This window comes from Pipistrellus kuhlii, unplaced genomic scaffold (genome assembly GCF_014108245.1).
Source record: "Pipistrellus kuhlii isolate mPipKuh1 unplaced genomic scaffold, mPipKuh1.p scaffold_m20_p_1, whole genome shotgun sequence".
NCBI classification, from domain to species: Eukaryota; Metazoa; Chordata; class Mammalia; order Chiroptera; family Vespertilionidae; genus Pipistrellus; species Pipistrellus kuhlii.
The window spans coordinates 63908256-63931395 of record NW_023425404.1 but is presented as its reverse complement, the minus strand read 5'-3'; the positions used below and the strand labels follow the sequence as shown (position 1 = coordinate 63931395).

Here is a 23140-nt window from a genome sequence, read left to right as displayed (position 1 = left end):
CTCCAACTCCTAGCAAGTGAAGGCTTGATTTGTGACCGTTCTCCTGGTAACAGTATGTAAAGTGAAAAGGGGGTGCGGAAAGGGCCTGAAGATCACCAACTTTTAGGGGAGAGGGAGGGGCAAAGGTGCAGGAGGAGAAACCAGGAAAAAGTGTCAAGTCGAAGGAAGTCAATAGCGTCAAATGCTACAGAGGTCATGAACGCTAAGGACAGGAAACTCCATCCATTAGATCTGGCAACTAGGAGGTGTGGGCAGAATGGTCAGTAGAGTAGTGAGGACATTGTTTCTCTGCTGGAGAGAAACCTCTTGGACTGAATTGCTGTTGGAGTAGCTGACACGGACGACCACGCCTGCTGCTTTCCTGCACAGGCCACAGCCGCGCATGCGCACTCTCACTCCCCGGAGGGCTAACAGACTAGGCATTTCCGGACCCCGCGCACGCGCCTTCGGAACCCACCGACTCAGCTCCGGCCTCCGCAGGCCTGCAGAGGGCGCTGCGCCTCGGAGAGCCGGGACGGGGCGGCGCTCTAGCCAGCGTCCCGGCTCGGTGGTGGGTGCCGCCGCTCCACGTCCCCCAAGCGGCCTCCCTCCCGGCGCAGGTGGGTCCGCCCGCGGGGGGCGGGAGCGCCGGGGAGCTGCGGGGAGGGCAGGGACGTAGCCGCCGGGCGCGGAGTGGTCCCGATCGCCTGAATGCCTGGGCTCCGAGCTAGCCCCGGCGGACAGGGCTGTAGGCAGGGCCGCATCGGTGCAAGTCCCAGTCCGGTGGGCAACTCCTCCTGGACATGCGATGGCCGCCCAGAACCCCTTTACTTTACACCCCTGGGGGTCTCGGTCCAGGCCCGCGTGCGGCTTCCGGGAGACAGCTGGGGGCGGGGCTCCCGTGATTTGACACTTCTTCCACCAGGTTTCACAGGCTGCCACTCGACCCCTCCGGTCTTGAACCCTGAGCCGACACCATGGTGAGAACCCTGAGGCCGCTCACCTCAGCACGCCCCTGCCTTTGCCCCTAGCGGCCTGGCCTCTGCATTTCCCTGTGTGAACCCGGGGCTCCGCAGTGGGTTGTCGGTGGCTCTGCCCCTGCAAGTCAGCTCGCTCCCTTCCAACCCGCCCGTCCCTGTAGCACGGGCGCCTGAAGGTGAAGACTTCGGAAGAGCAGGCAGAGGCCAAAAGGCTAGAACGGGAACAGAAGCTGAAGCTGTACCAGTCGGCCACCCAGGCTGTCTTCCAGAAGGTGGGGCCCGCAGAAGTAGCCCTCTCTCCACGTGGCCACCCTTGGTGTATATATATAGGACTGAGGCCAAGAGCTGGGCCTCACAATCAGACTGTCTGGCTCTATATCTGGGCTCTGTCACTAAATCCTGTGTGACCTTGGGCAAGTTACCCAGTCTCTTTGGGCCTCAGGTTTGCTCATCTGTAAAATGGGGCTCATAATGGTAATAAGCCTCGTAGTTGCAATAAGCCTTTTGTGAAAGCTAAATGAGAATACATGTAAACCCATGGAGTGCTTTACATACTACCCGTTGTATGGCATGGGATTTAGGGAACGTAGTTCTGTTGATGTTATTTAGCCCTGTGGTGGGTGAGTGATACGATTTCTGACCCTGCTTCCTATCTCCTCAGCGCCAGGCTGGCGAGCTGGATGAGTCAGTGCTGGAACTGACAAGCCAGATTCTGGGAGCCAACCCCGACTTTGCTACCCTCTGGAACTGCCGACGAGAGGTGCTGCAGCGGCTGGAGGCCCAAAAGTGTGTAGGGGTTCAGGGCCCCAGGAAGATGACACTAGCCCTACCCCTGCCCTGCCTGGGTCCAGCGGTAGATGCAGAAAGCCAGGGGTGAGGTGAAGTTGGGTGTTGGAGGACCCTGATCCCTATGCCTCTCTGGGTGCAGGTCCCCTGAGGAGTTGGCCACTCTGGTGAAGGCAGAACTGGGCTTCCTAGAGAGCTGCCTGAGAGTGAACCCCAAGTCCTATGGCACCTGGCACCATCGCTGCTGGCTGCTGAGCCGCCTGCCAGAGCCCAACTGGGCGCGGGAGCTGGAGTTGTGTGCCCGCTTCCTCGAGGTTGATGAACGGAACTGTACGTGCCTGCAGATTCTGTCCCTGCAGATTCTGTCCCTGCAGCCCTCACCTGCCCCGCATCCTGGTCCTGGGGCCTCAGGAAGGCCCAGAGTGGGGAGGGATGACCAGGATGGGCCCACTAAGCTGATGGCAAAGGAATGATGGAGCCAACCAGTGTGGGATGCAGAGGTCTTCCTTGGCACCTTTAAGGGAACTCCAGAGGCACCGGCCAGGGAGCTCCCCCTGCCCTGTTTCTGAGATGCGCTGTAACCCTTCCCCCAGTTCATTGCTGGGACTACCGGCGTTTTGTGGCTGCACAGGCAGCGGTGTCCCCTGCAGAGGAGCTTGCCTTCGCGGACAGCCTCATTGTTCGAAACTTCTCCAACTACTCTTCCTGGCATTACCGCTCCTGCCTCTTGCCCCAGCTTCATCCCCAGCCAGACTCTGGACCTCGGGGGCGCCTCCCTGAGGATGTGTTGCTCAAAGGTAAGCAGGGCCAGGGGTGCTGGGGAGGACTCTGCAGCACTGCCCTTCCAGCCCCGTCCTGTTCCTGAGTCTGCTCTTGGGTTTATTGAGCACCTACTTCATGCCTGGCTCTGGGGGTGCATAACAGTCAGCCCCTAACAGAAGGGAGCTTACGTGTCCAGTGGGGGGAAATAAAGCTGATGGATACAGCCATTGTACAAAGCCAGCATATAGTGAAACTGAGGACCGGGGGTACTCCAAGGAGAGGGGGATGCTGGGACAGCCAGGATCCCACCAGACTCCTAACCACAACCCCGTGCCTCCTCGGCTTCTGCAGAGCTGGAGCTGGTGCAGAACGCCTTCTTCACTGACCCCAACGATCAGAGCGCCTGGTTCTATCACCGTTGGCTCCTGGGGCGAGGTGAGCAGTGCGGGAGGAGGCTGGGTGTTTAGGGCTCGGAGGGAACGGGAGAGGACTAAAGGAGACCCGAAGCTGTCTCTCCACCCCAGCTGACCCCCAGGATGCTCTGCGCTGCCTGCACGTGAGCCGGGACGAGGCCTGTCTGACGGTGTCCTTCTCTCGGCCCCTCTTGGTGAGTCCTCCAGCTCTGGCCAGAGGACCTTGTGGATTGTGAGCTTCGTGCTGCCGGGCTGACAGCGTCTCTCTCTGCCTCCTGTACCAGGTGGACCCCGGGACGGAGACCTTGCTGCTCATAGTTGATGAATCCCCCCTGGCTGTGGAGTGGAGGACTCCAGATGGCAGGAACCGGCCCAGCCCCGTCTGGGTATCCCAGGATTGGTGGGGCGCTGTGGGGGCGGAGGCAGGGCTGGGGTGGGACCCTCAGAAAAGCCGTGCGGCTCGGGGTTTCCTTGACCTGGTGCTCCCAGCTCTGTGACCTGCCTGCTGCCTCCCTCAACGACCAGTTGCCCCAACACACATTTCGTGTCGTTTGGACGGCAGGCGACGTCCAGAAGGAGTGCGTGCTCTTAAAAGGTGATGCAACCTGCAGCCCCCGCCCCCTCCTCCTCTCACGAGTGTTCCCCTCTTACCACCTGCTGTTTCTTCCAGGCCACCATGAGGGCTGGAGCCGGGACTCGGCCACAGATGAGCAGCTCTTCAGGTGACGACAGGGAAGCACGCCTACAGGAAAGGGTTCTGGGCATCAGGCAACTGGGGCGGGAGGCAGGGTGCTGGGGCAGATGGTCTCAGCCTGGAGAGAGGGAGGGCCCATCCCCCAGTGCTATGGGCATCATCCCTCCCCCTGCCCCTACCCCCATCAGGTGTGAGCTGTCGGTGGAGAAGTCCACGGTGCTACAGTCTGAGCTGAAATCCTGTAAGGAGCTGCAGGAGCTGGAGCCTGAGAATAAATGTGAGATGTGAGGCCCTGTTTCCTGAGAGCCTGCTCCTCTCAGGGAGCCCCTTTCTCTGTCTGCTGGGGGGACAGGGAGCAGGAAGGGTCCCAATAGTATGGGAGCAAAGGCGGGTGCACGAGAGACGCTCCTTTTCCCACCCTGTCCTCAGGGTGCCTGCTCACCATCATCCTGCTGATGCGGGCGCTGGACCCCCTCCTGTATGAGAAGGAGACGCTGCAGTACTTCCAGACCCTCAAGGCGAGCGGGGCCCGCAGGAACAGACCGGGGGAGTGGGGGGGCTGTGGGGAGGAGGAGGGCGGCTGACACCAATTCCTTGCCGGCCCCGTCGCCAGGCCGTGGACCCCATGCGGGCAGCCTATCTGGACGACCTGCGCAGCAAGTTCCTGCTGGAGAACAGCGTGCTCAAGATGGAGTACGCGGAGGTGCGCGTGCTGCACCTGAGCCACAAGGTATGGGCTGTGCATGTGCCCTTGTCCCGCGGCCCACCCCCTTCCTCGTGGCCCCGCCAGCTTTTCTGGTCGTTCCCGGGCCTTCAGCTGAGGCCCTGTCTGTCCGGCCATCAGTCTCGGGTGCCTTTCTGGATATTGCTATCTCTGCTCATCGGAGCAGGCCAGCTCCTAACGCCTGAATAGTCCCCAGAGATTCCTAACCAACGGTCCAGACTGGTTTTCCTCTGTTTGAAGTCCTTCCCAGCCAATCTTCCCAACACATCCGTTTTACCCCATCACTGCAGTCCACCTCTGCTCCCACCAGACCCACCCGCCCCCCACTCACCAGGCCCACCCCTGCCAGTGCCCCAGTGCCCTCCTCTGTCCCCTCTACCTGCCCCGACTCCATTCACTCCCCTGGCCACGTCGCCCACAGCACTCACTCTGTCCCATGTCCTTGACTTGTAGCATGTGCTGCGGTGGGTTGTAAGGTAAGCTTCCCACCTGCCCCATCCTCCCCTCAGTTGCGGTCCCCAAGGGCCTGTGCGGGGCACAGAGGGCAAGCGCCTCATAAATGATGGCTGAGGCCCCTCCCCTCTGGGCATATCACTCCGTCTCCTCAGGATCTGACGGTGCTCTGCCACCTGGAACAGCTGCTGTTGGTCACTCACCTTGACCTGTCGCACAATCGTCTCCGAGCCTTGCCCCCTGCCCTGGCAGCCCTGCGTTGTCTCGAGGTAAAGCACCCACTCCTCCATCCCTGTTCTGGTGGCCCTTTTTCCCTTCCATCCTCTCCTCCAGAAGCCTGCCCTCCCTGCAAAGACTGCCCAGTCCGCCCAGCCCCAGCACACAATCCCCGCCTTCCCCCTCCCATCATCCAGCCTGACCCTAGGAGCGCTTCCATGCACTATAAGCTGTTGGGCTCCCAGGTGCTTGTGCCAGTCTCAGGCCGATAGCTGCCAGCCTGCCCGCCTTGTCTCCCCTACCCTCTCTGCTCCTCAGGTGCTGCAGGCCAGCGACAATGCCATAGAGTCCCTGGGCGGCGTCACTAACCTGCCCCGGCTGCAGGAGCTCTCACTGTGCAACAACCGTATCCTTCAGTCCGGATGCCATTTATGTATTTATTTGTAGAATGATGTTTAACAAAGCATTTTTTAATCCTCGCTGCACTTTCACTCTGCAGTCTTTGTTCACTGCTGAGACATGGGTGCCTCTAGCCAGGGCTAGCCTTCTCCTTGACCACAGTCTCCACCGTTCCTCCTAGTACCACACCCAGCCCTCCTCTGTGCTTCTCGCCTGGTCCCCGTGGGCAGGTGTCTGCGGTCCCTGCCCTGAGCCTCACTCCCTCTGGGGACGTGTGCGAGATGCCCACCACCAGGACGCCAGGCAGCAGTCCCCGCTCCTGAGGGAAAACAGTGCTGGGTACGCAGGAGCAGACCAGATCTGGGGGAACCTGCCGACCTTTCCTTGACTCTCCTGCCCAAGGTCTCCAGCAGCCTGCAGCACTGCAGCCCGTTGCCTCCTGCCCCAAGCTGGTGCTCCTCAACCTGCAGGGCAACCCTCTGTGCCAAACAGCGGGCACCTCGGAACACCTGGCCGAGCTGCTGCCTTCAGTCAGCAGCATCCTCACCTAAGAGACCCTGCCCCCATCCTTGCCCTCTAACTTATTAGGACTGAATAAAGAACAGAGAGGCGTCTCAGGCTGCTAAGCTGCTGCTGCTGCCACCACCATTACTGCCACCTTTTTGGAAAAGAAAGGGAGAGAGTTAGGGTGTGTGGACTCGCCTGTTTATTTTATGCTCAGGCCTGCTGTTCCCTGTCATGGAGAATCAGAGCCTCTGTGTTTAGGCAAAATCAGGGTGAAGGCTGGACTTGAATTTACGTTCTGGTTGAGGCTAGTGCCGGGGCTGGGTTCCAGGCTGGGATCAGGTTTAAGACCGGGTTCTGATTGGTGTTAGGCTCCAAGTCAGCTCTAAGTCTCCAAATGGAAGGACTCCTAAAACTTTCTTCCATGGCCCCTGCCCCTCCCAGATGCACTCTGCCCAGGGGCTCTGGCTCTCACCACAGCTGAGGAGGCTGTTTCCCGGCCTCGCTCCACCCTCAGAACCACAGCATCCGTCTCCATTCTTTGGTTGAAGAGTCCTTGAAAATACTTGACCCCGTTTGATCTTCATAAGCTCTCAGAGTTGAGATGATTAGGCCCATTGGACTGATGAGGAAACTGCTGTTAAGACGTGCCCACGATTGCTGAGCTCAGTGCTAGAGCCAGAGCTGCCTGTACACCTGCCCGGGGATTCCAGGCTCATGTTCTTGCTTCTCTGTGGCTATGGAATGGCTGGGCAGAGCCTGGCCTCACCCCCTGAGGTGCTGAGCCCAGAGTCTGCTTCATGGGGACCCCCAATACACAGGCCGTGCACACATGTACCCTCATGCATTTTCACTCACACACACACACACACACACACACACACACATACAAACACCTTGTCCCGCCTGAAATCCCTGAGACACTTGAACTTCCTGGAGGGAGGAAGAAGGAGTGGCTCGGGTTAGGGTATTGAGTCAACCTGGCTGGGTGGGGGAAGAAAAATAGATTGAAACTAGAGGGAGAGAGTGTGACAAGGCATTTTCCTGGTTTTCTGAGGATCTACCTGGGCCCACATTGGCTCACACACATCCGGATCCTCAGGGTCCCGCCCCTCTCCTTACCTGGTAATGAATAAATAGCCCTCCAGCAAAGTCCTTTGGCTGACCTGCCTCACGTCCGCCTGGGATTTTTATTCCACTCGTGGTTTGTCTGAAAGTGTTGGAGGCGGGGCAGACTCCCTGCAGGGCTGGGGCTTGAAGATGGATTGAAAAAGGTCAGCGTGAGTGTGGAGAGCTCCCTGCCTCTGTCCCCACTCCCTGAGCCTCCTCCCTTCCTGATGCATCATCAAACTCAGGCTTCCTTGTGGCTTCTTGCCAACCCCGATTTCACTGTCTTCTATTCAGTGGGGGGTGGACAGAGCTGGGACACAGGTGGGATGGAGGGAAGAGGCCCTAAGAAAGGGGCCCAACCTTCTGCAGAACCCCCGAGAAAGCCTCCCTGAAGTCACTGGCCTCCTCTACGCTGTCTCCCCCGTGCCAGGGTGGAGTTGGGACGGACACAGGGCAGGTTCCTAGAGCTGGTTGGTCAGGATTCCCAGGAAGAATTCAGGGTTGGAGAAGCCAGGACTCCAGCTGACCAGACACTCCTCTCAGTGAGAGAGGGTGGTATTGTGCAGCCAGTTCTCACCCAAGCCTCAGAGGAAGCTCTCAGCTTTCCCCAAACCCCCCAGGCCACAGGGAGAAAACGACTCTGACCACCCTCCAATCCCAAACTTGGGGAGACACAGGAAGCTGGCAGCTGCTCACTCATGCCAGGGGGCGTGCAGGAAGAGGGTGGGTGTCAGAGGATCTGGTGGAGCCAGTCTGAGGGCCGGGTTGCTGATGTCACCTTGGGATTCAGGGGCCTCCCTGGGTGGGATGGGATCCAGGGGCCTCCCTGGGCGGGATGAAGACCAGAACCAGGCCAGTTTCGCAGGGGCTTGTGGGACCACAGGCGGGCAGCCTGAGCTGGACAGCAGGGGCTGGACAGGGTGTGGGTGAAGGGCTCCCTGCCCCATTGCCCTCGGAGGGGCTCCTGAAGCACGCAGTCTGACAGAAATCCGCCGGGTGTGACGGTCCCACCACCGCCTCCCACTTTCCCCCAGCTTCAGCCCTGACAGACCCCCACCCTGCCCTCCCTGCCCCAGCCCAGGCCTGCACCGCCCTGTTCCCACGGAAACGAGGTTTAGACGGGGCCTTATCACCCCCTCCGGAGGGGCTGGGCCTCGATGGAGCAACCACGCTTCCCCTTATTAGCAGCCGGCCCCGCCCTCCCCCCACATAAACCACCTGCCCGCCCGCCCCACACCTTCCACTGGAGCCGCGGCGTCCGGCGCGTCTGTCCCGTCCCGGCAGCCCGACCTGCTCCGCCCCGGCCGCGCCACCCGCGCTGCCCTCGCCAGCACCGCCTCCAGGTGAGGCCCCACGGGCTCTGAGATGCCGAGCCCCCCAAAGCCGTCCGGGGGCCGCGCGCGCCCAGGTCCGGCCCCAGCAGAGCGGGCCCAGCCCCGCTCCGATGTGCGGGAGAGCGCGGGCTCCCGCAGCCCCGCCGGGTCTGACCCGACGTGGGGAATGCCCAGGACCCCAAGTCTCACTCCTCACCCGCTTGTCTTTTGCAAGGAGCTTTGGGTGGGATATCTCTGCCAAGAAATGGGTCCTAGCTGGCTGGGTGGCTTGGTTGGCTGGGGCATCATCCAGGAGACAGAAAGGTTGTGGGTTTGATTCTCGGTTGGGGCCGGGTAGGAGGCAACTAATTGATCTCTCTCTCTCTCTCTCTCTCTCTCTCTCTCTCTCTCTCGTTTTCTCTCTCCCTCTCTCTAAAAAATAATGGAAACATATCCTCTGATGAGAATTAAGGAAGGAAAGAAGGAAGGAAGGGAGGGAAAGGAAAGAGCCCTAGCCAGTTTGGCTCAGTGAATAGGGCATCAGCCTGCGGACTAAAGGGTCCCCGGTTTGATTCCAGTCAAGGGCACATGCCCGGATTATGGGTTTGGTCCCAGTGGGGAAGCATGCAGGAGGCAGCTGATGTTTCTATCTCCCTCTCCCTTCCTCTCTGAAATCAATGGAAGGGAGGAAGGAAGGAGTCCTAAGGCGGTCAGCTGGCCCACCGACCTCTATCTAGACTGAGGAGAGGCGCGTGGAGTGGAGGGAGCAGGACGGGGGTGGGGGGTCTAGAGCTGTGACAGCGTTCACACATTTCCTGGGAATGTGTCTCCACTGGGTGTCTGGCTTGGTGGGTGTCTGGGGGGAGGGAGCTCTCCCCTGCAGGGGGAGGTCCCGAGGTAAGCCTGAGAGGGGTGTTCAGGGAGGGTCTCTGGATGGGGGGCCTGGGGGAATCTCTGGATCAAAACATGAGACCCTCTTTGTCGCCGGCTGGAATCAGAGCAGCGCTCTCAACAGCGGGTCTCTGGCTGGGCTGGCTGGTGTCCTGGGTAAAGGAAACCGGGGCGGTGACTGACCCGAGCCGCCCTGCCTCTCCCCCGCAGGCATGATGGACGGTCCTCGTTCCGATGTGGGCCGCTGGGGCGGGAGCCCCTGGCTGCCCCCCACACCCTCCCCGGAGCCGGAGCCGGAGCCGGAGCCCGACCGCCGGTCCCGCAGAGGAAGCCGCTCCTTCTGGGCTCGGTGCTGCAGCTGCTGCTCCTGCCGGAGGGGGGCGGACGATGACTGGGGGCCCGACCCCCACAGAGACTCCCGGGGCCGAGGGTCCAGCTCAGGGGGACGGAGGCCTGGCTCCCGGGGCTCGGACTCCCGCCGGCCGATCTCCCGGGGCGGCGGTGTGAATGCGGCCGGAGACGGTGCCATCCGAGGTGAGGCTGGCCAGTCCCCCTGCGCGAAGAGTCGGAAGGCCTCAGGGGGGCCTGAGCCTCATCCCAGCATCTCGGAGAGCCTGGGAGGCGGATGTCGGGGGCCTGGGCTCCCCCGGGGCCTTCGCTGACCGGGAGCTGTGACTTTGCAGAGGGCATGCTGGTGGTGACGGGCGTGGATCTGCTGAGTTCACGCTCGGACCAGAACCGCCGAGAACACCACACGGACGAGTTCGAGTACGACGAGCTGATCCTGCGCCGCGGGCAGCCTTTCCACGTGGTGCTCTTCCTGTCCCGGCCCTACGAGTCCTCCGACCGCGTCGTCCTGGAGCTGCACATTGGTCAGTGGGGCCTGCAGGGGGAAGGAGGGGAACTTGGGCCGAGGGGCTGGCAAGCAGGGCCTCCCAGTCCTGGTATTAGGGTCAGAGGCGCCTCCCTCACCTCACTCCCCACCCTCTGCCGGGTAAGGCTGGTGCAAGTGCGTGTCCCTAGGGGTGTGTCTGAGGGGAGTCTTGGTGTCCCCGTTTTCCTAAGCTCACCTTCAAGCTTCCAGGGGCATCTTGCTCAATATTCTTTCTCCTCGGATGTTTGCTTGGGCGGTGCTGCCTCTGTGTGTCTTTCTGGTTCTGCTCTCCTTCCTGCTCTGCTCTCTCTGCCCAGCTCTGTCTCTGTTTCCTCCGTCGCCATGGCCCAGGGCAGGTGCCTCCCTCACCGCGTTGCTTGGTGGCCGTTGACCGCGCAGGCCGGTGATTACCCAGCTGCCGGGGGCGGGTGACTCCTCGTACCCTCTGATTAGGCCCTGGCCTTGCCCACCCCGCCTCTAATTTTCCAAGTACCCGCCACCTCCACCGGGGATGCCCTGGGTTCTGGAAGGGGCAGCCCCAGGGAGCAGGCAGGGCTGGCCTTCAGGGTCGGGACTGCCCTTCCACCTGAGGCGCCGGCATCTGGGCCCGCCAGGGCAGGAGCTGGGGCCGGCAGGCAGAGGGTGACAGTGGCCTGGTCTCTCCTGCCCACCTCTGAGTTCAGTGTCAGGGGAACAGGTTTGGAACGTTGGACTGGGTTTCTGTCCTGGCTTGTGGGCAAGTATTGGGCGGGGACAGAGCAGCTCTCAGACTGTAAGGCGATGGCCCAACTCAGGGACACACACACACCGGCTCACACACATCCTGGGTGGGGCTGGGACAAGTCACAGGCTCCATCCCCCCTCACCCGCTGACTGCTGCTTTCCCCGTCCTAGGAAACAACCCTGAAGTGGGCAAGGGCACCCATGTGATCATCCCGGTGGGCAAGGGCGGCAGTGGGGGCTGGAAGGCCCAGGTGACCAAGTCCAGCGGGCAGAACCTGAACCTGCGGGTCCACACCTCCCCCAACGCCATCATCGGCAAGTTCCAGTTCACAGTCCGCACACATTCGGATGCTGGCGAGTTCCTGTTGCCCTTCGACCCCCACAATGAGATCTACATCCTCTTCAATCCGTGGTGCCCAGGTGAGCCTGCTGGGGTCCGGGGCAGGGGGTAGACAGGACAGGAGGAAGGTCGGGCTTCCTTTCCTAGGACCCAGCTGGGTGCCTGACCCTGGGAGAAGCCAGGTGAGGCGATGTAGGTCCTATGGAGAAAGGTGACCACCTCAAGGTCACACAGCCTCGATTCTCCTGGTGAGAATCCTCCTCCCATCCTCCTCCCACCATCGCTGACATGCTCCCCCGGTCCTTCCTGGGAGGAGCGCTCTCAGGCTAGAGGGGTCCCTGTTCTTCCTCTGTGGGCGTGAGTCCTGCAGAGCTGGCCCGGGCAGGGAGAGGGCTGGAGGGAACCAGGCATGTGTGTTTGGGGATTCAGAGGACATCGTGTACGTGGACCGTGAGGACTGGCGGCAGGAGTATGTGCTTAACGAGTCCGGGAGGATTTACTATGGGACTGAGGCACAGATTGGCGAGCGGACGTGGAACTACGGCCAGGTACACACACTAGGGGGAGCTAGAGGCAGGTGGGGTGGAAGGGAGGGGAGAGGAGATGCTGGCCTAGGGTCAAGCATAGCCACCTCGGGCTGCGGTCACCTCTGCCCTCCCTCCTTGCAGTTTGATCATGGGGTGCTGGATGCCTGCCTGTACATCCTGGACCGGCGGGGCATGCCATATGGAGGCCGTGGGGACCCAGTCAGTGTCTCCCGGGTCATCTCTGCCATGGTGAGCACCCTCCTGACTCTGAGCCCTACTGTGTGTCTGCTGCTGCCTCTCTTACCTCCCTCGCCTGGCCTTTCTGATTCCTCCAGGACGCCAGCCCTGCCCTGTCCTAGCACATGGTATCCTGGAAAGGGGTCTCACTCCTGTTCTCTCCTTTGCCAGTCCCCCACCCCTCCCTTCCTGGCTCCCGTCCCAGCTCTGTGGAATGCAGGGCCAAACCCAATACTTGGCACACCCAGGATTCACATTCTTGTGTCGGACCAGAGGTGGAGGTGGGGGAGGGGGGAATGACTCTAGGAGGGGTGGGTGTGGCTCAGCTACATCCTGAGGCATGTAGGGGTGAGAGAGTTTGCAGTGCCAGGGGCTGGACCGGTCCTGAGCACCTCCTCCAACTCCTCCCATCCCGTTCTGTCCTGGACAGGTGAACTCCTTAGATGACAATGGGGTCCTGATTGGGAACTGGTCTGGCGATTACTCCCGAGGCACCAACCCATCAGCGTGGGTGGGCAGCGTGGAGATCCTGCTCAGCTACCTGCGCACCGGCTATTCTGTCCCCTATGGCCAGTGCTGGGTCTTTGCCGGTGTGACCACCACAGGTAGTGGGGGGACTAGCACAGGGCGGGGCCTGGGCTGGACAAGGGTGGGGGGAGCCGGGCTGCACCTTCGTGAGCCAGGCCCAGCTGGGCCCCGGTGTAGGGGCAGGTGGGGGTGGATGGTAGGCTGGCCTTAATTATCGTTAATTAATGTTAACGACCGGAGAGAAGCCTAGGGGAGGGGAGGGAGAGGAGGCAGGCAGGGACAAAGCCAGTCAGGCTGCCTGGCTTCCCCTCACCCCCAACACACCCTGACCCAAAGGCCTCCTGACTCCAATGACCGCTGGCCCAGCTTGGCAACCCAATTGCCCTTCTCCCCCTGCTGTTCCTCGCCTGATGCCTGCTCTGCCCCTGACTCCTGCCCTGCCCCTGGGCCCTGGGCCTTGAACCCCCAACCCTGGCTCCTCTGCAGTTTTGCGCTGCTTGGGCCTGGCCACCCGTACCGTCACCAACTTCAACTCAGCGCATGACACAGACACGTCCCTCACCATGGACATCTACTTCGACGAGAACATGAAGCCACTCGAGCACCTGAACCATGATTCTGTCTGGTGAGGCTTGGGCTGGGCTGGGGCTAGGGCTGGGGCGGGAGCGGGGGCCGGGGCTGGGCTGGGGCTGGGGCTTGGGCTGGGGCTGGGGCTGGAGCTGGATGGCTCATCCCCGCCAAGAACAGTGAGCCGAGCTCTGGCCAGGTGGCTCAGTTGGTTGGAGTGTTCTCCTGTACCCCAAAAAGGCTTCGGGTCCAATTTCCGGTCAGGGCACATACCTATGTTTTGGGTTCGATTCCCCGTCTGGACACATATGAGGGACAGCCCATTGTTGTCTATATATATATATATATATATATATATATATATATATATATATTATTGATTTCAGAGAGGAAGGAAGAGGGAGAGAGAGATAGAAACATCAATGATGAGAGAGAATCATTAATCGGCTGCCTCCTGCAAATACCCCACTGAGGATTGAGCCCATAACCCAGGCATGTGCCCTTGACCGGAATTGAGCCTGGGACTTTTCAATTTGTAGGCCGACGCTCTATCCACTGAGCCAAATCAGCTAGGGCCAATGTTTCTTTTTTTATTTTTATTTTTATTTTTATTGATTTCAGAGAGAAAGGGAGAAGGAGAGAGATAGAAACATCAATGATGAGAGAAAATCATTGACTGGCTGCCTCCTGCACACCCACTACTGGGATCGAGCCCACAACCTGGGTCCAGCCCTTGACTGGAATCAAACCTGTGACCCTTCAATCCGCAGGCCAACATTCTGTCCACTGAGCCAAACCAGCTAGGGCTGTTTCTTTCACTTATTTCTTTTTTGCAAAGACTTTTTTTTTTTTTTTTTTTTTCTTTTTTTTTTATCGAGTTTTAGAGAGAGAAAGGGACAGGTAAAGAGAGAAACATGGTTGTAAGAGAGAAATATAGATCTGCTGCCACCTGGAGATGGAGCCCACAACCCGGGCATATGCCCTGACCAGCAACCTTTCAGTGCATGGCTGGACAACCCTCAGCCAACCAGCCAGGGCCCATCGATGTTTCTTTCTCTCTCTAAAAACCAATGAAGACATATCCTCAGGTGAGGATTAAAAAGGAATAATAAAACAAAAAACAGTGGCCTAGGACCTGGATGCCGAGGGGTGCTGGGATGCCCGGTGGGCTGCTCAGTCCCCGCACTCCCTCCTGTCTGCCCAGGAACTTCCACGTGTGGAATGACTGCTGGATGAAGAGGCCGGATCTGCCCAAAGGCTTTGATGGCTGGCAGGTTGTGGATGCCACACCCCAGGAGACCAGCAGTGGTGAGGCGGGGCCCTGTCTGGCTCCTGTACCCCCCTTTGGCTTTGTTCCCATATCCCCAACCTGGGTAATAAGCTCCAGGGTCAGTGCTGGACGGGGCCTTGGAGCCAGGTCCTTCAGTGCCATGGGTCCTTAAACAAACTCATTAGCCACGCGGCCTTTGGTTTATTTTTACCGTTCTGCATAATTATATGCTTACATTTTATTTCTTTGTAATGGCTAATGTACTCAGATGGCTCAAAAGTAAAGAAAAAGACTGCAGAAATAAGGCCAGTCATGCCCTTTGTTCTCAAAGAGGGCCCTCTCCTTTTCACCTTAACACTGCAGCCCAAGCAGCCAGCCTGCCCTCCTGCTATCTGTCTTCTGCCTTCCCTTCTCTCTGGGTCAGATAGCCCTCGCCTAGCCCAGGGGTCGGCAAACTCATTATCAACAGAGCCAAACATCAATAGTACGACAATTGAGATTTCTTTGGAGAGCCAAATTTTTTAAACTTAAACTTCTTCTAATGCCACTTCTTCAAAATAGACTTGCCCAGGCCAGGGTATTTTGTGGAAGAGCCACACTCAAGGGGCCAAAGAGCCGCATGTGGCTCGTGAGCCGCGGTTTGCCGACTACTGGCCTAGCCTATGTTTCTCCTCTGGTCTCTGGCCAGACTGCTCTCTCTGTGAACAGTGCCCCCCTGAGTCACGCAACCCAGAGGCATCTGCGATGCTGGAAACGTGGGGCCCAGGACGCTGTGAGACCTGAGTTCTGTCCCTGCTGTGGGAAGCGGCGGGGAGGGCGGCAGGCAGGGTCTCTGGGGCCAGTCAGACCCGGGCTTGCTGCCAGCTTGATTACTTCTCAGCTAGGTCCTCGTGGGCAAGGCCCGTGCGTCTTTGGGCTTTGGTGTTCTTGTTTGTTCTATGAGGGTAACATACACCGTACAGGGTGGCTGGGAGGATCGCGTGAGCTGTTGTATATCAGAGAGACTAGCAGCATCCCCAGACCGCAATAAATATTAGCTCCTTCCATTCTCTTGTACCCAGCTGTCTTGTGAGACCTGGGCATCTACCTTGCTTTTCTGAGGCACAGTTTTCCCCGCTATAAAAGAAGACTGTAGTGCTCTTTCCTGTTGGAGGGCGTCCTCTCCTGACAAGCACCTTCCCTGTTAGCCCATCTCCTCTTCAAAACCCTCCTGAGCAGACGAGGCCAGCTCTGCTTCCCACCAGCCCCCCTCCGCTCCCCACAGAGAGGGCACACTGGGCTGTAGAGCCGAGGGGTTGTCCTGGACTTTTCTGGAATGGTGTCTGTGGTGTCATTGGTCTCCCAGACAGCAAGCAGAGTTACCGTGGGCTCTGGACTGGTCTTGATGTAGAAGGTCCTGACCTCTGGGGATCACAGACAGCCAACAGCCAGCGTCAGCCAATGGAGGAAGAGAGTGTCAATGATTTGGTTAACAAGGCAGGCTTGTCCTCGGGGTTGGCCCTGCCCTCCTCCCCTCCCCTCCGCCCCCACTGACTGAGGCCAAATGGAACTTCACTCTTCTGTTTGCCCTCCCTCAGGTGGACTGGGTGGCAGCTGACCCCAAGGCAGTGGGCACTAGGCCTGGATGGGTGGGCTCCTCCCAGGACCCTGGGGTCTCTCACCTCCATCCTGCCCTGACTCCCCTAGGCATCTTCTGCTGCGGCCCTTGCTCCGTGCAGTCCATCAAGAACGGCCTGGTCTATATGAAGTACGACACGCCCTTCATTTTCGCCGAGGTGAGGGTCGTGCACCAAGTGCCTTCTGCAGGCCAAGGCCCGGTGTAGCTGTGGGTTCTCTGGTCCTGACTTCACCGCTGACCGATCAGCTGTGTGTCCTTGGGCAAGTCATTCTAAGAGTCTTCCTTTCCTCCACTAAGGGAATAATAATGGCCGCTGTGCTTCCTGTATTCAGGATCAAAAGCAGTAATGGGTGTGGAACGGCTTTACTAGTCATAAAGTCGGCAAACGAGTGTAAGGGATTACTGTTATTAATGCCAGAGTGCTCTGCGAGGAGCCTCCGGGACCAGCCTCCCTGCTCTCTGGCCTCGTCTGGCTCAGCTGGGAGCGTCCCTGTTTGACTCTGCCGGGAAGCTCCCAGCTTCACACCTAACCCTCCCGGCTCCTGCAGGATCCAGGGAAGGTCCAATCTCCGACCCCATGGCTCGCTCACTGCAGCTCACACCCCCTGCCCTCTCCCCACAGGTGAACAGTGACAAGGTTTACTGGCAGCGACAGGACGATGGCAGCTTCAAGATCGTGTACGTGGAGGAGAAGGCCATCGGCACACTCATTATCACAAAGGCCATTGGCTCCAACATGCAGGAGGATGTCACCCACCTTTATAAGCACCCAGAAGGTACCATCCCCCCAACCCAGCCAGCGCAGGCCCCGCCCGGATGTTCCCGCTGAGCACTCCCCCCCACCCCCACCCTCACAGGAGCGATAACCTCACCCTTGACCCTCAACCCCCAGGCTCAGAAGCGGAGCGTAAGGCAGTGGAGACAGCAACTGCCCACGGCAGCAAACCCAATGTGTACGCCACCCGGGACTCCGCTGAGGATGTGGGGATGCAGGTGGAGGCCCAGGACGCGGTGATGGGGCAGGACCTGTCGGTCAGCGTGGTGCTGACCAACCGCAACGGCAGCAGCAGCCGCACTGTGAAGCTACACCTCTACCTCTCCGTCACCTTCTACACGGGTGTCACCGGGTCCGTCTTCAAGGACAGCAAGAAGGAAGTGGTGCTGGCTCCAGGCGCCTGTAAGTGCTGCTTCCCCAGCCCTGCCGCCTAGACGGCCAGGCACGGGGGCTGTGGCCCTGGAGACCCCGGGAAGCCATGTCTGGGGAGGCAGGCCTCCGTGACGCCGCGCCTTCTCTCCCCAGCGGACCGTGTGACCATGCCCGTGGCCTATAAGGAATACAAGCCCCACCTTGTGGACCAGGGGGCCATGCTGCTCAACGTCTCAGGCCACGTCAAGGAGAGCGGGCAGGTGCTGGCCAAGCAGCACACCTTCCGTCTGCGCACCCCGGACCTCTCCCTCACGGTGAGGGCAGCCGGCTAGAGCCTGAGGGGGGCCAGGGGCTGAGGGGCCCTGGAGTGGAAGGGGACAGGGTGCTACGTCAGGAACACGATGGCCTGACCAGCGGTTCTAGGGGGAGGAGGTCAGAGGTTGGCTGAAGGTTCTCAGACCTCCGTTTTCTCCTCTGTAAAATGAGATCTCGTCTCCCCGATTCTGTGGTGGCTTCTCGGCTGCTGCAGACCCTCCTCTCGGGGGCAGACGGGTGTGTGGGACTCCAGGAGGTTTGGATCCCTCCCTGAAGCGGTGTATGGACCCCCTCTATGTGACCGACGTCTCTGACGTGGGGATGTGTCTCTTTCTCTCTCAGTTGTTGGGAGCAGCCGTGGTGGGCCAGGAGTGCGAAGTACAGATTGTTTTCAAGAACCCCGTGCCTGTCACCCTCACCAACGTCGTCTTCCGGCTCGAGGGCTCCGGGTTACAGAGGCCCAAGATCCTCAACGTTGGGTGAGTCTGATGCCGCCTTGTCTGCCTCCTGGGCAGCCTGGGCCCCACATGGCTTCCTCTCTTGGTCAGGATGGTACCATCTCTCAGGGTCCGAGAAAGCAGCTTGGGGCCAGCCAGCAATAGCACCTGACTGAGTTCAGTCCAAGCCACGTTTGAGACCTACTGTGTGGGCAGTGCTGTGCCCCCGTCTGCCTCACCCTCTCACTGGGAGCTCACACTCACACAGGAATCGTTAGCAGCTCGCCACTAACACTGCCCAGCGCTCAGGAGTTGCCCAGCACTTTCAGGAACATTTTCTCACTCAGGAGACCATAAAAGCCCTTTAAAGTGCATTAGAGATCATCATATAATTAAAAGCAACCCTTTGGGATCCCAAAGCAGGTTCACGTTCCACCTCCATCACTCACTGGCTGGGAGCCCCGGGCAGGCGACTCCTCCCCTGAGCCTCACTGTTCTCACCGTCCCCCCATGGGAAAACAATAGTACCTGGTTCTGAGGGTCATCCTGAGAATTAAATGAGATGCTGCACCGAACACACTTAGCCTAGTGCTTGGAGCAAAGTTAGTGCTCATTTTGATTATTGCCACCATCACCCCCGCCCCCCTTTGCAGACGGGGACCTAATGGCCACGTCTCACAGGGCCCCGTGGCTCACGAGGGCCAGACTCTGCTCTTGTGCGTGGCACCCGCCGCGTTAAGACTCTTAAGGCTGTTGCTTGGTTTGAGCCATGAGGGCTGAGCAGCAGTCACAGGAGTGAGGGCCCTATGTACCCCAGGCCCTTACCTGCCCTCCTGGACCTGGGCCTGAGCCAGGCGAGGCCGTGGGAGGGCCTCACACATGCTTATGCTCCTGGGCTTGTGCTGTCATCCCTGACACAGACCTCCAAGTGCCCTCTCCCTCCTCAGGAGGGAACAGCACGGAGGGAAAGCAGGGAAGGCCAGAGGCTGACACTTAAGATCAGTGTTCTGGCATTTTCTTCTTTAGACAAAGAGGGCCTGAGGGAAAGAGATGGCCTGTATGAGGGGCTGGGTGTGGGGAGCAGACGGTCCCTGCCCGCCCTGCCTAACATCCCTTCCCCAACACACATACACACACACACACACACACACACACACACTCACTCACACACACACCACACACACACTCACACACTCTCTCTCTCTCTCACACACACACACATACACACACACACATGCGCACACACACTCTCACACTCACACAGACATACACACTCACACACTCACACACACACACACACACACTCACTCACACACACACCACACACACACTCACACACTCTCTCTCTCTCTCTCTCTCTCACACACACACACACACACACATACACACACGCGCGCACGCGCAGCAGGCTCTGCGTGGTGGTAGCCTCCACTTTTGCCAACAGGCCAAAGCTGAAAAGGTGGTTTTCCTGATCTTTGCCCCAGCCCGAACCCTGGATGATGTCATATGTCACAGAGGAGTGCTTTCCCTTATCTCCCTACGAGATAAAGAGAGTGGAACTAGGGCTCCCAGATAGCTCCTCCCTGCCGGCGTCTCTCACCTGCAAATGATGGAAGGAGATTCCCCTGTTCCTAGGGTCCCAGAGCTGGACTTGCCTCCTCCCGGAAAGGAGAGGGCCACCGAGCTAAGCAGGGAGACCTGCCCCATCTCTTCCCCCTCGGCTTGTATAAGACCCCCTTCCCATTAAACGTCCAGTCTCCCCCCCAGTCCATGACAGGGTTGTAAGATGGGTTCTCAAGGCAGGTTCTCCCTGGACATCCTGTGGCTCCTCAGCTACTGCTGTCCCAGGCCAGGGCCACCAGGACAATTGAGAACCCGGAGGGGAAGTCCCTGAGCTGCTGGTTCAGATACGTTGGATTCCAAGATGGGTGTTACTTTGTTCCCGTTTGCACATCAAAGACTGTGGTATGGAACCCCATTATAGCAGGAGGTGTGCCACCTAGAGTGGTGACGAGCCATTTAATAAACATTCCACAACTTACTCCTCCAGATGACTGTTGTCACCACCACCAGCAGAGGCTGAATGTCTCTCTCAAATCCTTCTTGGGAATTTCCCCGGAGTCTGAATCATACTCTCCAGAACATTCCTAGGGTGGTCTTTCTGGGGGTGCATTTAACTTTAGGGAAACAGCCTGTGAAGTCATCTAGGTGGGCAAACAGGGTGGGAATAATGCCCTTTTCAATCAGAAATGAAGCTATAAAGAGGGGGCAGGGTGCTCGTGATGTGTGTATGATTTTCAATGGCTCTGAAGAAAAGTCCAGGAGAAGTTTTAAAAGGTGTTTCAAGCACTGGCACCTGGCTGAACTAGTGCCTAATGGAAGGACAGTGCTAATTTGGGATGTCTAAGGGAGTTGGTTTCGTTGCCTGTACTCATTGTTACAGGCACATTCCAGCTTCAGCAGCTGATGTGCTCAGCTAAACTTCCAAACAGGGGTGTGGCAAAAGTCTCACCTGGCACTAAGCCCAGGGCAGGGAGAAATCTTGACATCCATGCTGGAAACTGGAAAGCCATTTCTCATGGAAATAATGTTATAAATAAAGGCCAGGTTCTGAAATAGTACAGGTTGATTATAGTACAGGGCAAGTAGGCCTTTACAGTCTGAGCCTAAACACTTTTACTTTTGTACCTTTGGAAAAGTGGGAACAAGTTAAAAATACTCATTTGTAACCAGCCAGAGTATAACCTACCTACTAAATTGTAGACTTAATTTCTCGTTACCTGCTATGATCGGAAGTCTAGCAATCGGATCTATAACTTAATGGTTAGGCTTTCTATATCTCTCTGCCTCCTCCTGCATGGAGCTTGGAAGCATCTTCAAGACCATCTGATACCACCCCTTGTTGTATAGTCACTTTCATTTTGTAGACCAGAAAGTGGGGATCAGAGAAGTTCAGTAACGTGTCCTAAACCACACAGCTGGCGATGGTAGGAGTACAGAATGCTCCAGGGACACCTCTTGTAAGCAAGCAGGCTTCAAGCTAAATGTTTTGCCCCAAGGAGAGCTTATCCTTGAAGTTGGGGTGTTGGTGTATTCTCTTGGAGGACTGGGGTGTCTGCACCAGGTGTGGCTCCAGGGAAGGTCCTCATGGCAGGCTTGAGTTGCGTGGGGAGACAGAGGTAAGGATTGAGGCGGAGGAGGAAAGAGTAGATGCTAACAGGAATGAGCAGGTGTGATGTAAGTACAATCACGTTCAGTAAATAAAGCACACACTCAGATGCTGGAGAAGCTAAAAGAATAAGGTGACCAGACACTTTTGGTAGGACAGTCCTGATTTTTTAACCATTTGTTCCGCATCCCACGATGTTTTAAAAAAAGTCCCGATTTTTTGAAAGATTCTTTTCAAAAATCAGGACTGTTTTTAAATGCCTAGGGATGTGGGACAAATTGTTAAAAATCAGGACTGTCCCGCCAAAAGCTGGATGTCTGGTCACCTTATCAAAGAAGGGCCAGGTTCATTCATCTTCCTGAGGGCAGGAGGTGCTCAAGGAGCCATTGCCAAGGAGGTAGGGTGAGCCTGCCCAGGAGGCCAAGGCAAAGCACAAAAGAGGAGGTGGGTCCAGGGCAGGGCAGGGGCCCAGGAGGCTGGTGGGCAGGAGGAATGGTGGGGGATGATGAGGTCGTGCGGGCAGGCAGGCTGAGTCAGAGGGAGCCTGTGTGTCGGGTTAGGGAGCTGCAGTCTCATTCCTTAAGCACCAAGGAAGCCAAGCCCTAGAAGGGTTCAGTTCAAGTTCGAGTGGTTAGAGAATTGAATGAAAAACGAGCTGAAAGGCAAGAAGGGCATTTAGAAGGCTGGTGAAACCGATTCTCAGAGGTGTGGTCTGGGAATAGATGTTCAGAGATCCATTAAGAAGGGAGAAAATAAAAGCACTGTAGTGTGTGTGTGTGTGTGTGTGTGTGTGTACGTGTGTGTGTTGCACATACATACACACAAACATGCATGTTCTTGGGAAAGACTTCCCTTTTTTTCTGAGATAACATTTTCCCAATGTTTGGGGGATTAAAATCATCTTTGGAAAGATGATTGTGGCAGAAGATAATTTCCCTCCACTTTCTTCCCTGGCAAAACTGAAAGTATTTGGCAATTCTGTGTTGAGCCCCTAAGTCTCCATTTGAAGTTTCCTCGGCCTCAGAGACCCTGTGAGGGGCGGAGATGGTCTGGTTAGGCAGCAGCTGGCAAAGGTGGTGAGGGGGAGGCGGTGCAGCAGCTTTGCCCAGGTGTTTGTGGGAAGGGGAGGGAGGAGTCCGGGATGACTGGGACACTTCTAATTCGGGACACTTCTAACTCGGGCAGCTGTGTGGGTGACTGCTGATCTGTGTGGAGGTGGCCTTGGGACTCAAGCTTGTCCTGGTCCTGGGTGTGGGCATCCTAGCTGAGCCCAGCTGTGCCTGAAGGGCTCCACCTCCCGCTCCTTCCTTCCCGGCTGCCCCATCGGCCCTTCCTCCGCGCCCCCCCCCCCCCCAGTCACCCCAGGCCCATGACCCTGTCTCTGCCCACAGGGACATCGGGGGCAACGAGACAGTGACACTGCGCCAGACGTTCGTGCCGGTGCGGCCCGGGCCCCGCCAGCTCATCGCCAGCTTGGACAGCCCCCAGCTCTCGCAGGTGCATGGCGTCATCCAGGTGGACGTGGCCCCGGCCTCCGGCAGCCGGGGCGCCTTCTCAGACGCCGGGGGCAGCAGTCGCTCGGGAGAGACGATCCCTATGGCTTCTCGAGGTGGGGCTTAGCCCTGGGCCAGGAGCGACGGGACTGGAGTCAGAGGAACAAGGACACTGCCTCGAAACGGGGGTCAGCTGCGGAGCCGACCCCCAGGGGCTCCGGCGGGGGGGCCGGGGCGGGGGCCTGTCTTCACAGGCACCGGGCAGCACAGAAGCTAATAAACCGTTTTTTAATGAAGTGCCGTTCCGTCCATCCGTCCGTCCATGCCGGGCCAAGCAGGGCGGACCTACTGTGTGCTCCGGGGATGCAGGCGGCCTTTCTGGTGCCCCTGGCTCTGAGAAGCGTGGCTGGCAGGTCAGGTGATACCAGCTCAGCAGCTCTTCAGAGTGGGCCTCCAGGGCTTATCGGACCAACCTCCCCCTCCCCACCCAAGGGTGCTTCTACTGGCCAAGGCCCTTCCGAGGCCCCCGGGACTGCCCCTTCCATGGCATCGCTGCAGGGAGAAGGACCCAAGTTCCCTTTTGTGCACACACGTTTGAGGTCGAAACAGGCTGGAGAACTCGCCGAGCAGCAAGAGCTCCTTTCCACTGTTTATTTTCAAATATCCTTGTC

The 23140-nt window shown here is 58.4% G+C and overlaps 2 protein-coding genes across 4 annotated transcripts; both read left to right on the top strand.

The window, feature by feature from the left end:
- Nucleotides 1-439: 439 nt before the first annotated feature.
- Nucleotides 440-6027, top strand: RABGGTA (Rab geranylgeranyltransferase subunit alpha). Its single transcript, XM_036449998.2, has 17 exons — nucleotides 440-599; nucleotides 905-959; nucleotides 1121-1231; nucleotides 1621-1745; nucleotides 1888-2075; nucleotides 2339-2542; nucleotides 2859-2942; nucleotides 3032-3114; nucleotides 3205-3306; nucleotides 3410-3515; nucleotides 3591-3642; nucleotides 3803-3891; nucleotides 4044-4132; nucleotides 4228-4344; nucleotides 4947-5060; nucleotides 5326-5413; nucleotides 5809-6027. Exons 2-17 carry the CDS (start codon nucleotides 957-959, stop codon nucleotides 5955-5957), a joined length of 1704 nt encoding a protein of 567 aa, XP_036305891.1. The 5' UTR covers nucleotides 440-599; nucleotides 905-956; the 3' UTR covers nucleotides 5958-6027.
- A 2196-nt stretch (nucleotides 6028-8223) lies between these two features.
- TGM1 (transglutaminase 1) lies at nucleotides 8224-22765 on the top strand. 3 transcript variants are annotated; one of them, XM_036449913.1, is made up of 15 exons: nucleotides 8224-8363; nucleotides 9435-9758; nucleotides 9908-10096; nucleotides 10993-11241; nucleotides 11591-11709; nucleotides 11830-11937; nucleotides 12356-12530; nucleotides 12940-13078; nucleotides 14225-14328; nucleotides 15977-16065; nucleotides 16531-16684; nucleotides 16801-17085; nucleotides 17209-17369; nucleotides 17713-17849; nucleotides 22368-22765. In XM_036449913.1, the coding sequence occupies exons 2-15, from the start codon at nucleotides 9437-9439 to the stop codon at nucleotides 22594-22596; spliced, it is 2460 nt and encodes an 819-aa protein (XP_036305806.1). In that variant the 5' UTR covers nucleotides 8224-8363; nucleotides 9435-9436; the 3' UTR covers nucleotides 22597-22765. The 3 variants fall into 3 exon arrangements, with proteins under 3 accessions (XP_036305806.1, XP_036305815.1, XP_036305825.1); XM_036449922.1 differs by lacking the exon at nucleotides 8224-8363 and having other exon boundaries at nucleotides 9432-9758; XM_036449932.2 differs by lacking the exon at nucleotides 8224-8363 and having other exon boundaries at nucleotides 9585-9757; nucleotides 9873-10096.
- The last annotated feature ends 375 nt before the right edge of the window (nucleotides 22766-23140 follow it).

Excerpts from the sequence above, each read along its gene's own strand:
- TGM1 (XM_036449913.1), top strand. The coding sequence starts at position 9,437 with ATGATGGACGGTCCTCGTTCCGATGTGGGCCGCTGGGGCGGGAGCCCC. Across the intron at positions 12,531-12,939 it reads TGCCGGTGTGACCACCACAG|TTTTGCGCTGCTTGGGCCTG; the intron begins GTAGTGGGGGGA and ends GCTCCTCTGCAG. Across the intron at positions 16,685-16,800 it reads CCTTTATAAGCACCCAGAAG|GCTCAGAAGCGGAGCGTAAG; the intron begins GTACCATCCCCC and ends CTCAACCCCCAG.
- RABGGTA (XM_036449998.2), top strand. Across the intron at positions 4,133-4,227 it reads AGTACTTCCAGACCCTCAAG|GCCGTGGACCCCATGCGGGC; the intron begins GCGAGCGGGGCC and ends CCCCGTCGCCAG. Across the intron at positions 4,345-4,946 it reads TGCTGCACCTGAGCCACAAG|GATCTGACGGTGCTCTGCCA; the intron begins GTATGGGCTGTG and ends CCGTCTCCTCAG.